This window comes from Xenopus laevis, chromosome 2S (assembly GCF_017654675.1).
Source record: "Xenopus laevis strain J_2021 chromosome 2S, Xenopus_laevis_v10.1, whole genome shotgun sequence".
NCBI lineage: Eukaryota > Metazoa > Chordata > Amphibia > Anura > Pipidae > Xenopus > Xenopus laevis.
In genome coordinates this window covers 125,867,717-125,883,962 of record NC_054374.1, presented here as the reverse complement: position 1 = coordinate 125,883,962, position 16,246 = coordinate 125,867,717, and the positions used below count along the sequence as shown (strand labels likewise).

Sequence of the window (16,246 nt, the reverse complement as noted above, 5' to 3'; positions counted from 1 at the left end):
TGATTTTCTGTCTGCTAAGGCACATTACCTAGAAACATGAATAGTGTTTGAATAAATCCATTTGTTAAAAAAAAAGACCAACCAATCCTTGATTGCCTTCATTTCCTCCAAACTTGTTCCTCTTACATAAACATTTAAATGTACAGTATCACTGCCTTAGAATGAAACGGAGAAGGAGGATTCAGAACAACAATAGGCAAGGGGTAGTGGGGTGCCGGCAGAAAGTCAGCTGGGATAACAGGCAGAGTTGGCAGAAATGCATCTAAACAATATTAAACCCAGCCAATGAATATTTCATCCCTAACTCCATTGGTGGGGAAGTCTTTATGTTGTCCCCTTTGAAATGTATTATGCCTATAAATAAATTTGAAATAAGAATAAACCTTAAAACCACTCATTCCCTAAATTGCAGCAGAAATCTGAGGATCTGAATTTGGAAAGTAATTACTCTCCTATAAAAAGGTTAACATTTTTACATTGTGCCCCTCTTCCTGTGATATCCTTCTCATTTATTCAGGGGTATGTCAATGGGTGGAAATAGAGTTCACCACAATTCACTAAAGGAGAACGCTACAACTCTCTATTCACTTGTATAGAGTTTTTAGGGGCATATTTATCAAGTTCATACAGAATACCTCCCAACATTTGAACAATGTAAAGAGGGAGAAACACATCATCAGCCTGTAGTGCAGATTTTTTGACCACGCCTATTTTATGCCCACACCCCCACTTGCTATTGTCTGTTTTACAAAATGTGACAGGTTATGAAGTTTGAATACATTTCTGGGAGTTTTAAGGTCACGTTTATGTGTTATAACAGTTTTGATAATGAAGCTGAATTTGCCCTTTAAGCTTTGAGTTACAGTTTCCTCAAGAGTCCTGCTTATCTTTATCGTTACATTTCTATCTTTGCTTATCTTAAATTGTTACAAATGTATTAAAGTGCAGCTGTTCTGGGCTCTGCCGAAAAGCCTATTATTTTAATTAAGTTTCAGAAACTTAGTATCTTTTTTCTGGCGTGAGTGCAGGACATTTTAGTAAGAAACGCGGGACTGCGAGCTGAGCTGTCAAAATCAGGACTGTCACGCAGAAAACAGGACAGTTGGGAGATATGAATATTCGGCCAGGATTCGGCCTTTTTCAGCAGGATTCGGCCTAAGCGTTCTGCCCGGCCGAACAGAAACCGAATCCTAATTTGCATATGCAAATTAGGGGCAGGGAGGGAAATTGCGTGGCTTTTTGTCACAAAACAAGGAAGTAAAAAATGTTTTCCCCTTCCCACCCCTAAGTTGCATATGCAAATTAGGATTCGGTTCGGTATTTGCTGAATTTCGTGAACGATTCAGGGGTTTCGCCGAATCCAAAATAGTGGATTTGGTGCATCCCTAGAATAAATATGCCCTTTTAAATCCTATTTTATGGATGAACGTTGAACAGTGGAGGTCCCCCTTTGCTGAACTGTGGTGAACTCTATTTGTATTCTAAGAATATTCAATATGTATATTGCAGCTGGAGTTGCAGTACTACTCTGTTCTGAGCAGCTTCAGACAATGTATTTTTATGTACAGAGTTGCAATGGAACAATACCAGACTCTGTATTATGGTGCATCTTAAACAATGTCTTTGACAGGATAACTTTAAGCCACTTCTAACATTCAAGGGCTTTACAAGATGTGTAGTCAAACGTATAATCTCAAATGCAGCTAAGCATGGTTGAGAACAGTTACATAGTAAGTGCATTTCGTACACACTTTCATAGTCTCCAAAAAGGAAGTGATTTTAAGACAAAGTAGTGAGTCAAAAAAAGCAGAAGCAGCCAAGAGGAAATGCAAGAAGTTCCTATTACAGGATGTGTACAAGGTATTCAGAACCGACACTACTCTGTTGTGCTACTGCTGCAAGTTCATCTTTTAAACATATGAACCTTGGCAATGGTTCATTACAATTAGTAAAGCAGTGCCATCCAACCCTTATTTCATACCCCAGTGTAAATCACATGTCAATGATCAGGAATGCTTGGATTTGTCCCTAAGAATAAGCATCAGCTGACTAGTATTTTATTGGCTTCTCTGGAAAAATTATACTTAAAGGGCCTCTGTCCAAAAATATTATCCCCAACCAAAAGTTTGGACTAATAGAGGTCACAATCCCATTGGGGGTAACAGTAGTTTTTTCTTTTTAATTGCCCCCCCACCACCAGTGATAGGCCACTCGCACTAGGAGGGAGCTCCCGGTATAAGCCACTATGTTGAGGCACAGGCATGTGCATAATGAGCGAGTGCCGCAACTTGCTTATTATGCTCATGTGCGTAACATCAGAACCGCATTTGCGTATGTGCTCCGACTCCGACTGACATGGCAGCTCATACTGGGAGCTTCCACCCAATGGGAGTATCCTAGCGCTGGTGGGGGATAATTTTAAAAAAAAACTACTGTTGCCCCCAACCAGAGTGCGAAACCTATTAGCTGTACCTTTGGTTACAGGTGCCCTTTAGTAAGGAAAAACGATAACTGGAATAGAAAGATTTATAAACAAAGGTAGCCTATTAAGAATGAATGTGGGTGATTCCTAAATTTTGGTGTCTACCTACCCTGCCCATATTGTCGTTGAGTAACAATTATAGATGTTTCGTACATGAGACCTGTTATCCGGAACAGGCCCAGAACTAGGGGTAGGCAGAGTAAGCATGTGCCTAGGGCGCAAAGCTGGGGGGCACCAAGCACGTACCTGCTCTGTCACCAACCCCATGTCTGGTCCCCTCTCTACCTGATGCGCACACTCAGCCAATGCCCCGGCCTAGGGCGCCTGGCCCGGCTCTGATTTGGAATGCTTGGGACTTGAGGTTTTCAGTACTTTAGATCTCAATACCTTAAAGGGGGTTAAATTGACTTTTTGTATGAAGCAGGGAGTGATATTCCGAGACAATTTGCAATTGATTTTCATTTTTTATTATTTGTGGTTTTTGACTTATTTGGTTTTTGTTTCAGCAACTCTCCAGTTTGCAATTTCAGCCATCTGGTTGCCATCCTAGCAACCATGTATTGATTTAAATGAGAGACTGGAATATGAATAGGAGAGGTCTGAATAGAAAGACAAGTAATAGCAAGTAGCAGTAACAATATATTTGTAGCCTTTCAGAGCGTTTTCAGAGCAATTAACTCGAAAACTATAAAAGATAAATAATGATGACTAATTGAAAAGTTGCTAAGACTTGGTCATTCTATAACATACTAAAAGTTAACTTTAAGGTGGACCACCTCTTTAAGTCTACTAAAAAAAACATCTAAACATTAAATAAACCCAATAGGATTGTTTGCCACCAAAATGGATTAATGTAGCTTAATTAGGATCAAGTACAAGCTACTGTTTTTCCATTACAAAAGAAAAAGGAAATTATTTTCCAAAAATTTGAATTATGTGCTTAAAATGCAGCCTATAAAGCATGCCCTTCCCATAATTCAGAGCTTTCTGGATTCTGGGTTTCCGGATAGTGTATCCAATACCTGTGTCTGGCAAAAGCTTCATGCAGTGGATATACTACATGCAGCTCTTCCTGATATAATGATATACAGAATTCATACACATGGAATCAGCAGATTGATTTTAGAAACTAAAAAACACAGAAACAGCATGTTGTGAAATCTAAATCAGAACTTCCTCAAACCATGAGACAGACGTGGCACAACTTAGCCAGAGTAGCCATTGGAAACTCACACAGAACTTCGTGAGCGGGACAATCCCGGTTTTGACAGCTCAACCCAGGTTTGTTACTGAAATGTCCCAACTTTCTCTTTGATCTCCTGCACTGAACATTCAGAAAAAGATACAAAGCTTCTAACTTAATTGGCTTTTGGCAGACATCCCAGAATAGATACTTTTGTAACAATTTAAGATAAGCAGGTCTCTTGGGAGAACTTAACTCACAACTTAAAGGGCAATTCCCCTTCATTAGCAAATCTGTAATAACGCAAAACCACAGAAATGTGTTCAAACTTTCATAACCTGCCAAATTTTGCAAAATGGACATGGTAATTAGGGGGTGTGGCCAAAAAATGGGCATGATCATTTCACGCAAATCTTTTTGTCCATCTTTCTATTTCCAAAATGTTGGGAGGTATGATTTATCAGTCTGTACTACTGCTTCAGCGAGAAAGGCTTTACAACTCTCGCTGTAAAAAAAAACCTTCCAAATATTTAGGCAGAACCTCCTTTCTTCTAATCAAAATGATACTGGGAGTGCGAGACTGCACAGTTACAGGGGGTGACCATGTAATGGAGGGAAAAACAGGCCGACTTCTGAAAAATCTGTGTGAGTTGACCTATCTCCAAACCAACTATTTATGCAAAATTACTTTTACCAAATTTATTTTGTGGCCCAGGGCCAGCATATTCCACCCAAGTGCCCATTACTGGCAGACACCAATGCCAACTACTGTAAATGTAAAATGTATTTTATGTAACATTTGTATGCAGACTGTGTAAAATAACAAACCTAGGCTAATACAACATAATCAGTAAACTGGTTGATTTGATACAGAGCATTTTCCATGGTAATAGTTTATTCTATTATTTTATTGGTGTTATGCTTCTGTCTGAATGTGACTGAGTTGCAGTTAGGTAATATATTGCTGGGATCATAAAATAATATGCCTCATTACTAACAGGTTGGATTGAATAATAACACAAGATGGCAGCACCCAGACATGTCACTGAAGAAGAGATGGAGGAGCTAAGGGAAGCCTTTAGCAAAGTTGGTATGTATATTGGTTCATACTTGTCAAGCAATAATGATCTTGTTTTACTGTGTGTACTGTAATTTACCAGCAACATTAAATCCTTTTCAAATTAAACATGAAATTGAATTTCTATTTTTTATTAAAGCATTCAAAGCTGTTGTAAACTCATTTAAAAATCTCAGCTGTCAATCAAATATTTTCTGCCCCTCCTCTATGCCTAGGCATAGAGGCGGGGCAGACAATTACTTTCACTTTCTATTCAGCACTTCCTAGATGTCACTGCTCTCCACACATTCCCCTGTTCTCTTTACCATTTAATTGTGTAGCCAGGACATGGGGATGGACATCGGGTCCCCCATTCTGGTGCACAAACAAGATTCTGAGATGATGCAAGGCTTGCCTTAATAACAGTGTCCACAAAATGGCTCCTGCCTGCTTGCTATAATTATGAATTCTCAGAACAAAGGAAACAAGATTCAAATAATTCATACAGTGTAATTAAAGTTCATTTTGCTTGACTAATGTGATAAAATAGGATTTTGAATAATTTTTTTGGGCGATGGGTCCCCTTTAAATATTGGTTCTTCAACTGTTCTTTGAAACCTCAGCTCTTTTACTTTTGTTTAGAAAATGAAATTTTTTTACGAGCCTTATCCTGCTGATTTATCGTCTGTCTCATCAATTCCATAATGCATTATTATTATTATTATTATTCTCACATGCTTCTCAGATAAACAAACAGAGGTAAAATGTTTATCACTCGAGTTGCCTCCTATTACAGTCACAGGGGGTCATTTAGAAAGTTTGCGCAGTGCATATTTAATCACAAATGGTTGTACTGCACATGTTTTTTCCTGAACGCTAATATATTGCACTGCTCTGTCCATCTTTTCCGTTTTTTGCGAATTTGCATTGTTAATAAATTTTTGCAGATGGCTCTCAGAAGAGACGAGTGTTTGCATGAGTACGCCCACTGTGCGAGGTTGTTGTGCGCGAAAATAGCATTGATAGTAATTTAAATTCGCAATTTGCAAAACTGTTTTAAAAGTTGTGGCGTAATTCAAATTCTATTTGTGATTTTTGACATATTTAAAAGCTTTTATAGACAAATTTGCAATTCTGTTTGCACACTTTATCAGCTTTATAAATGTAACCATGCACAGGACAAACATATTCACTGTGTGAACCAATGTGCCTTGCGCAAAGTTTATAAATGAGCCACAAATGTGCTAACTTCTAATATAAGGTACTTATATGTGAAGCCCCATGTTTTTGTTCAAACTTTGCACCTTGTTCTAAAGTAAGCACCCAAAGGCATAGGTCCATGCCCTCCAAAATTGAGAACAGCAACTTGCACGGGGGGAGGGGGGGTTTGGGGGAGGTGCATGCCTCTCCTGCCCCACTCACCCTCAATTTGAGGCTGGAGGCTGCAATGGAGGACTGTACTTACTGCCTATAGCAAACAGTAAGGACAGGGCACTGCACTCTGCACAGAAAAATGGTATGCCCTGGATTCAAGTGATTGTTAAATGAGTAATAAAGGGATGGATTTTGCTGCTCTTGCACTTGTGTCTTGGTTTCTGGAATTATAACAACTAGTGTGCAATAGCCTGTTTTGGCCAGCCAGATTAAGTCTTTGTGTCAGCGTTAGTTTATGTGCTATAATTTAATTGCTCTTTTCTAGTGAATACAGATGATGGTGAGCATGGGATCTGATGGTACTTTTAGTAGTACCATTTTGACCTCGTGTAAGACAAAACTCAGTAAAGGAACCTTTAGAAATAGTCAGGCAATTTATTCATACATAATACAACATAACAGTTTTGTCTGGGTAAGCTGTTGGAGTAACACACAGAATGTCAGCCAAGGACTTACCAAAGACCCACCTCTTGGTCCAGGCGTTATATATCTTTCAGAAGGAATTTTCAGTAATTGTGACAAGGGGTTCACGGAAATACCATACATAGTCTGACTCCTCCTTGTACAATTAATGTCTAAATGATTTACTTAGTCTTACATGTTAGAAAAGGAATGTTGTAACATACTGTGCCTAGCTCCAACGGTCCACAACCTCGCAATCAGCTATTGGCTAACCAAGGCCATTGTGGTATTTCCAGTAATTTGAGCAACACTTCAGCTAAAAGGGGCCCCATCAGACAGGCTGGCGTTATGCTGACACTCTGGAATTTAAGTAACAGAGTGATGATCTTTTGTTTGTATGGTCTAGTATAAGCTATATGAGTGACCATTGTCCACAGTAGACCATTAGCCCTTATAGTCCATCCTGCCTTGGGCCCTATAGCGTTATGGCGTCATAGAGGGCGGGGGTGACAAATATCAACCCTCTGACACTAGCCATTCGTCCGTCTTAGGATTTAGACCGTTCCAGATATATATTATATAAACAGATCTAATTTAGGGTTTAGGGACCAGTAGGTTAAAGAGAACTAGTCTCTAGGGTCCATGTAAGTCTCATATACAAATTAATGTATTTAAAATGCCTTAGTGATGATGATGATGATGATAATGAACAATGAAGGCATTCATTTTTTTTATATTTTACAGAAAATGAGATCTATATTCTTGACAGCCCTATTAGAAATGCATGCAACAGATTGTTACAACCCCTAAGGCGTCTCATGTTGATTTACAAATTTCATATTTTTCAGATGCTGATGGAAATGGTTTCATAAGCCTCGTTGAACTCAATGACATGTTTAAAGCTGCTAATTTACCTCTTCCTGGATACAGAGTGCGAGAAATTATCCAGAGTTTAATGGAAGTGGGTGATCAGAACAAAGATGGGAAGATTAGTTTTGATGAATTTATCACAGTAAGTTGACAAAGACTTGATGGAGAACAACAGTACCATTGTTTAAGGGGCAGATTTATCAGGGTCGAATTGAAAATCCGAAGTAAAAAAATTCGAATTTCAAAGTATTTTTGTATACTTCGACTAGGGCATAGTCCAAATTCTAATCGAATTTGAAGAAAATTTGAATATCGAAATTTATCATGTACGGTCTCTTTAAAACGTCGACTTCTACCATTCCCCATCTGAAACCTGCCGAATTGCTGTTTTAGCCTATGGGGGACCTCCTAGAACCAATTTGGAGTCAATCAGTGGACTTTGAAAAAACAATGTTTTTTTTTATTATTTAAAACTTCAAATCGAATATGATCATACTTCGATTAGAACAATTCTATTCTATTAGAACAGTCTATTCACCCGCAGAAAAAAACTTAGATTTTTTAAATAAATTTAGATTGGTCTTTTTTTATTCGATTTTTGAAGTTATTGAAGTTCAAGGAAACCCCCATTGCTTCGAAATTCAACCCTTGATAAATCTGCCCCTAATTGTATTAAGATGACACCATTACTAAAAGGAGTAAAGGGGGAGGGGTTTTGCGCCGAAATGGTTTCCTTCTCCTTTAAGCTCCACATACACAGTAAGATCCACTTGTTTGTCAAGGGAAACAAAGGAGTGGGCTTATCATTCAGTCAACAATCAGATAAAAGGAGGTGTCAGTGCAGACCTATTCCTTAAAGGGATACTGTCATGGAAAAACATGTTTTTTCCCAAAACTCATCAGTTAATAGTGCTGCTACAGCAGACTTCTGCACTGAAATCCATTTCTCAAAAGAGCAAAAAAAGATTTTTTTTATATTCAATTTTGAAATCTGACACGGGGCTAGACATTTTGTAAATTTTCCAGCTGCCCCATGTCATGTGACTTGTGCCTGCACTTTAGGAGAGAAATGCTTTCTGGCAGGCTGCTGTTTTTCCTTCTCAATGTAACTGAATAAGTCTCAGTGGGACTTAGCTTTTACTATTAAGTGCTGTTCTTAGATCTACCAGGCAGCTCCAGTGTTAGGGAGCTGCTATCTCGTTACCTTCCCATTGTTCTGTTGTTAGGCTTCTGGGGGGGGGGGTGATATCACTCCAACTTGCAGTACAGCAGTAAAGAGTGATTGAAGTTTATCAGAACACAAGTCACATGACTGGAGGCAGCTGGGAAATTGACAAAATATCTAGCACCATGTTAGATTTCAAAATTGAATATAACAAAATCTGTTTGCTCTTTTGAGAAATGGATTTCAGTGCAGAATTCTGCTGGAGCAGCACTATTAACTGATGCGTTTTGAAAAAAACATGTTTCCCATGACAGTATCCCTTTAAGAATGGCATCCATAGCAATATCAGTCAGGCCATTGTCAGGCCATTTGGCCCTGAAATATTAATGTAAATTAAAAAGTTGCCTATAAGTCGTGTTGAACGTTTGTCGCTGATAGATCTGCTTTTATAAATACGGAATTGTTACTTGAAGTTCCTAAACCTGAATGTTTTGCCAACCTGATTGTCCCTTCTCAAACTGTTAAGAGTTTCTAATGATAATGGACTACTTCTGCACAAATATGGCAGAGCCCTCACAGAGGAGCATGGGTCATGTAAAAGCTTCGGGCAAATACCTTTATGGCAAAATTATAAATAGCATGGGAAAACAATGTTATGATAGATGTAAAACAAATAATAGATGCAAAACCTGTATATTTCAGTCATTACGATCCTTGGAGTCCAGGCCTAGGTGATCTTTAACACTTTGCTTGTGCCTAGAAGCCCATGTGTACAAAGTTAGGTCTCTATACCAGCAGCTAAACACAAGATCCATATACAGGAAGAGCGACAACCTATAAAGAGGAATTCTGATCTGCAAGCTCTATTTATTGCAATGTCATTCCTAATTCAAATATTACTTCTAAAAAGATATTATATAGTAAGCACAAGTAATCTGAAGAGGAATGAATAAAGTCTATGTAAGACTAGTTCATTAGTTTAGTTATTAAGTTAAATTTATAGTCAAAAGTTATGATATTTTTGTATGTTCTTTGTTTCTTCCCTATCTTAGGTTTTTAATGACCTTAAAAGTGCTGATGTTGCAAAGACATTTAGAAAGGCTATAAACAAGAAAGAAGGCATTTGCGCCATTGGTGGTACCTCGGAACAATCAAGTGCTGGCACTCAACATTCTTATTCCGGTAAAGGTCCAGCATTGAATTTTGTTGAGGTTCAAAACTTTCTGAGTCTCATCAATTAACAAAGTAATGCTTTTATCTATAATTCCTGAGCAATTTAACCACTGCAAACGGGCCTAAATACATCCACTAGTTATCAGCTGTGCAGCAACATGGGTGCAAAACTTGTCTCTGTTTGTAAATGTTAAAAATAATGTTCTCAAGGCATTCTGGTCATTATACAGGTGGACAATGGAGTCCACCTACAAGAGCTTTGTAGCTGAGTATAAGGGCTCATTGACCATCATTAGACACAGCCTTAGGCCATTAAATGGGTGTTAACTTGACACACAAGAAAATACACAACTTAAGGGCTGAGACAGATGAGAAGATTCGGGGAGATTAGTCACCCGGCGACAAATCGGCTCTTCTTCAGACGACTAATCTCCCTGATCTGCCTCCCCGCTGGCTAGAATCGAAATCGTCGGCAGGATGGCACTTGGAGCACTTTGTTTTCCAAAGCACTCCAAGTGCCATCCCGCCAGCGATTTTGATTCTAACCGGTGGGGAGGCAGTTCAGGAAGATTAGTCGCCCGAAGAAGAGCCGATTTGTCGATAGGCGACTAAATCTTCTCGTCTATCACTGCCCTTAGAAATTCTGTTATTAGCATTTAAATAAGGTAAAGGTCTAAAACAAATCTTATATATGCCATTTACTGATTGCCACTATTGCCACTGCCACTATTTTAGCCATAAAACATTTTACACCATCAACTAGGCAGGTTGTATATAGATTTAAAAGGTTAAACTTGATGGATGTGTGTTTTTTTTTCAACCGAACTTACTGTATGTTACTATGTATTTTTTGTGTCAGAAATACATGTTGGAGTTCAGGTACCACACTTAAATCTCATAGTGATACTATGATCTGTTTGCAGAGGAGGAAAAATATGCCTTTGTAAACTGGGTCAACAAAGCCTTGGAGAAAGATCAGGACTGTAAACATGTTATTCCTATGAATCCAGATACAGATGACTTGTTTAAAGCTGTGGGTGATGGCATTGTTCTTTGGTAAGTTATGATTCTGTGCATTCCCATAGCTTCTCTGTCACAAACATCCCAAGCAGGACCTAATCTACAGTAGCAAGGATGGTATAAAGTTTAGTTGGCGCATTTCGGTTTGCTTGTTACTATTACTACAGGTATGGGACTCATTATCCAGAATGCTTGGGACTTGGGGCTTTCCGGATAACGGGTATTTCCGTAATTTGGATCTTCATACCTTAAGACTATTTGAAAATCATGTGAACATTAAATAAACCCAATAGCCTGGTTTTGCTTCCAATAAGGATTAAGTATGTCTTAGTTTGGACCAAGTACAAGGTACTGTTTTATGATAACAGAGAAAAAGGAAATAATTTTAAAAAATGTGGATTATCTTATTAAAATGGAGTCTATGGGAGATGGCCTTTCCATAATCAGGAACTTTCTGGATAATGGGTTTCCGCATAACAGATCCCAAACCTGTACTATGATTACACCCAGTTTGAGATTTGGTCAAATCGTGGTGCTTTTGGGAGCACTGGGATTTGAATTATTATTATTAGCATCATCATTAACAGGGGTTTATAAAGTGCCAAAATATTCTGCAGCGCTGTGCATTAGAAGGATTCATACACCAAACATACAGAGTACATACAAGTATTGACAAAGAAGGAAAATAGGGCACTGCTTGAACAACTGAACGCAACAATATTTTTAACAGTTGATGTGATTTTTACATTTGATATATACAAATTACGGTTTAGATTGAATTTACTATTCAGGTAAATCTCTTGTGGAGAATTCAGCTGAATCCCAGGTAAATGGATTTGGTGCATCCCTAGTCTATTTTGTGGCATAACTTAAGTGTATAAAGAAAACTGTAGAGTTTGGCCAGCAATCTTGTATGCCAGCTGCACTGCCAGCACAACTTGCATCACTGTACAATCTGGCAGGCTGGCAGAGTACTTACAGGCATCCAACCAACTGCTGCTGTTTGATTCATGTTACCACACTACTTATAGAAATTGGATCACACACTCTTAAACAGCAATTAACCCTTTGCAATCCAGGGACCTGTGTTCTTTTTGCGTAAATAAAAAGAACACTGGGAACTGGGATTTGCAGAGCAGTGCCTTCACCTAGTGAGCACTGAGGATCACACCTCAGGGGAATTCCACTAGAAAAATAAAACACAATGTTTGCAGTAAACCAGGAGAAACCTTATATAAAGAATAAAAGAAAGAATAGGTTAAAAATGTGCAATGCGATAATATTCCTACACTGGGGAACGTGGATCTGTCTAGTCTCTCTCCACTCCGGGTGGACAACACAGTTCATTTCACATGAAATGTCCATTTTCCCCAGAGCTCTTTATTCACCAGGTAGCGCTACCTGTCCCAATGTACCTCTCCTTTAGGATTTAGGCTGTAGCTCCCACATAGTAGGCTCACAAGAAACACCTGTCCTCATACCGGGGATACACCAGGGTTGCAACTGGCCTCCAACTGCTGAATGGAATGCAGGGCAACCTTTCCTTCTAGGCTGAAACTCAAATTTGTCCATCTGAGCTCAAACCACAATATCTCTTAGTACTGCAGCTCTTTCACATCAATGCTGCACTCTCCCTGTTGTTTCTCTGGCTGGCTGCAGCAGCATGGGCTCCTTATTTGAGCTCTGTCTGTAACCCTGTGCATTTGGCTCCAAGTAAGGCAGTCCCGTGGGTCCTCCTCCTCTCCCAGGGATGCCCTGGGGTGCCCAGCCAATCAATCAGATGGCTCTCCAGCCTGTAACCAGGCTGGATGATGTCACAGATATACAAGTTCCATTTCTAAAAACCATCTTGCCTTACTCAGAATGATTAGGTTTTTTTAAAATATCATATCAGTATCCCTTTTATTAGAAATATATATTACCAATATATATACAATAGTGAACAAGAAAAAGCTTGCAAAGATACAAAGTTACAAGATGACAGCCCCCTGCAGCCAACTTTGAAAACATAAATCATTTGTTTAATTAGGCTTGTGGTGCAGTAAGTTCATGTTTAGTATACAAAATACAGCATTTCTAGCATTATTCCATTTTAAACTTTAGTTCCCCTTTAAGCGAAAATTGGGAAAAAGATATCTGATACATAATTTTATAGGTAAAGAACAGTACACAGCAGGCTGCGATATGCTCTGTTATACATATTTGTTGTGCATATATTCTAATGCTTGGTATGGAGAATTCTGCTCCAATGTTCTGCATTCTAGACTATTCATTATCAGATAAAATAAAGGGATGGATTGGTTTGCTTGTTATCTTTTCAATGTCTATATATTGGTGGTGTGTTCACTAAAATATGCTGAATATGTCTGTATAGACAATTTATATATATATATATATATATATATATATATATATATATATATATATACATAAATAAAATGGAGATTGCTTCAATTGCATAAACTATATAATTATTTTAATTCATTTACAGCAAAATGATCAACCTTTCTGTAGCGGAGACCATTGACGAAAGAGCCATCAACAAAAAGAAGTTAACACCTTTCACTATCCAGGTACAGGTCATAAAAGAGTTTGCAGGGAACCCTAGTTCAGTCGTTTCCAATTTGTGCTTCCCGCTCCAGCATTTGGCCCCTTAGCCAAAACGGCGCTTATTTAATATGGCCTGAAAAGGGAAGCTTTTTCCACATACATGGCAGTGAAAAGGCTTATTTCCAGTATGCTTTTGGATATGATACTCCGGCTGATCTTTTCATGTATACTTCTTCCCACACATCCTGCAAACAAATGGAGTGATGCCCATGTGCAGTCTCATATGACGATCTAGACTGGCCTTGTGGTTAAAAGACTTTGCACAGTAGATGCACGTCAGCCATGGATTGTAACGGAACCACCGCTCTGACACCTCTTGCTCACGGAGGTATTCAACATATACACTCACTCCAACAACCCCTGCTTCATCTTCCTCTGAGCTGATTTGATTTGTTTCCGCCATCTTCCTTGGGGACTTGATCTTTGCTCTGTGCTAGTGATGGGCGAATCTGTCCCGTTTCACTTCGCCACGAATTTCACAAATTTCCAGTGAAATTCGCAAATCTGGCAAAAAATTTGCAATTCACCGGCGTCAAAATGGGCACCGGCGTCAAAGTTGAAAAAAAAAGTTGGTGCCGACGTTGGAACTTTGACGCCAGCATTGAAAATTCGCGCCGGCTGCAAAACAAGCAAATTCGCCGCGAATTTGCGCCTGCCAAATAAATTTGCCCATCACTACTCTGTGCCTATCTGTCATAGTAACCATGCTGCCAGAGGGGCTGAGCCTGTTGGTCTAGATACTTTTGTTCCAGATGACCCCAAACTGTAGTTTTCCTGTGCAGTTGCACTATGTCCTGTTGTATCAATCACCATGGCAGTCACTTCTTCTGCACTGCTTCCATCTTCACAAGAAGGCTGGTTCTCTGGCCCCAGCCACTCCTCAAGGTTCTCAGTCTTAATTTGCATTCCCCCCCATCACCCTGATTTCATCATCACTACGTTCTCCACGGTCTGCTATCCCTGTCTCCACATACCACTGACCTGCTTGGTTGATTCTCAGAATAGGCTCTTTGCTTTCCACATCAGATCCCTGCTCGACCATCTGAGGGCTTGTGGATTCTTCAGCTGGGCTCAATTCGCGAATGTCCCACACAGTGCTTACCTGACCCTTCCTACTCCCGAACTACGAGGAGTGCTGTATCTAGGACTTATGGAACGGCTCAGGCTCTGGGTAACACAATGAGCATCTTGTGCCTTTTCTGCATGTTTCGGTCAACACTGGCTTAATCCTTCCTCAGATTCTGGTGAACTAATTTTCAAGTGAATGCCCTCCAGTATTTGAGTGTACTTGTCTATTACGTGTTGCATCTGCAAGAAGCTGGCAGCTGTGAGATAACTAATAATATCAGCAATCTGCAAACAGATCTGTCCTGTATAGCAAAATGAAAACAATTGCTCGAAAACACCAGGATTCTTGATGACTGAAAGTGAGACTGCACTCATCTCGTTGAGGGACATGTGGTCACGAAAATAGGAGGAGCTAGCAGCTAGAACAACTTTGTGGGCCCGGAATGACGGTCCCTGTACATTGACAACAATGTCACACAGTCTGCCTTGCATTCGCAGTTGGTTTAGGTGACTCAGCACAGAGTCAGCTGTTTCTAGCTGTATATTACCTCCTTTCTCCATGGCTGCCCTCCATCTGCTACTCAACCCTCCGGGCTTGCAGGCTGGCCAGAACTGGGCCTTAAATACATTGCTTTATCAGCCAGCACAGCATATACATTATTCCCCAAATTACTTCTCTGCACCCCCTATAAGGGCTACAACTCTATTATTAATAGATTATTAATAGTTTCTGATAAATAAATCAAGTATTATGGTACAACTATAAGATAATTCTATAAAAAAAAAAACATTATTTTTTTGGCAGTTAAACCTAATTTAAATAAACACAGAAAGAACAATTATGGCAGTTGCTCCATAGAGGATAATTGGCAACATTTTGGGTGCTTTTTAATGATCACTTTTATACTGGCCACCTACTGTACTTAGTCTGCAGTAATGAAAAGCAGATTCTCATGTAAAAAAGTATAAAACATGTATCCAATTTGGTTACTTAGCTATGCAATTTTTTTAGCTGTTCCACAACAATGTGGTGTTGTTTATTTTTTTGTTTAGGAAAATCTGAATCTAGCGTTGAATTCAGCCTCTGCTATTGGCTGCCATGTAGTGAACATTGGTGCGCAGGATCTAAAGGAAGGGAAGCCTCATCTGGTGCTGGGACTCCTGTGGCAAGTCATCAAGATCGGATTGTTTGCGGACATTGAGCTCAGCAGGAATGAAGGTGAGAATGTTTAGCTATCAATATTAACCCTTTGACTGGCAGTAATGCAGAATCAACATCGCTGGCAAAAAAAACAAACAGAGTGCCAGTGGCAACTGTGTCAACATTTTATTCAAATGAATGGAAAACAGGTTGATAGTGAATGCTGAAGACAGTTTTCTGTAAATGAATAGTATACTTTGTATTAGACCCATATAAAGGTTGCATTTGTATTATTGTGTGCCTTCTATATAGTGATGAGCCATCTAAACTAAGGTAGATAGTGGGAAGCGTCTTATATCACTGATGTATATATTCTGGCACATGCAGCTTTAATTGCCCTCCTGAGGGATGGAGAGAGCCTGGAGGATCTAATGAAACTTTCCCCAGAAGAACTGCTGTTGCGTTGGGCCAACTACCATCTGGAGAATGCTGGCTGTAACAAAATCAACAACTTCAGCTCAGACATCAAGGTGGGCCTTGTGTACCTGCTTAAAGGGGTTGTTCACCTTTAGGGTAAGGCCACACGAGGAGATTCGAGCAGACTTTGTCGCCACGTCTTTTGCACGACTATCTCCCCGAAC

The 16,246-nt window shown here is 39.4% G+C and overlaps 1 protein-coding gene and 1 pseudogene across 1 annotated transcript in view; one reads left to right on the top strand and one right to left on the bottom strand.

Annotated features, from left to right (window-relative positions):
* The window catches only part of lcp1.S (lymphocyte cytosolic protein 1 (L-plastin) S homeolog), a 28,699-nt gene that overhangs the window by 1,518 nt on the left and 10,935 nt on the right, over positions 1-16,246 (top strand). The window contains 7 exon segments of the mRNA NM_001086750.1: positions 4,666-4,755; positions 7,407-7,570; positions 9,646-9,775; positions 10,690-10,822; positions 13,278-13,359; positions 15,518-15,683; positions 15,993-16,135. Of these exon segments, the coding sequence (NP_001080219.2) occupies positions 4,689-4,755; positions 7,407-7,570; positions 9,646-9,775; positions 10,690-10,822; positions 13,278-13,359; positions 15,518-15,683; positions 15,993-16,135 (885 nt within the window). The 5' untranslated portion in view covers positions 4,666-4,688.
* On the bottom strand, positions 13,557-15,025 carry LOC108709799 (annotated as a pseudogene).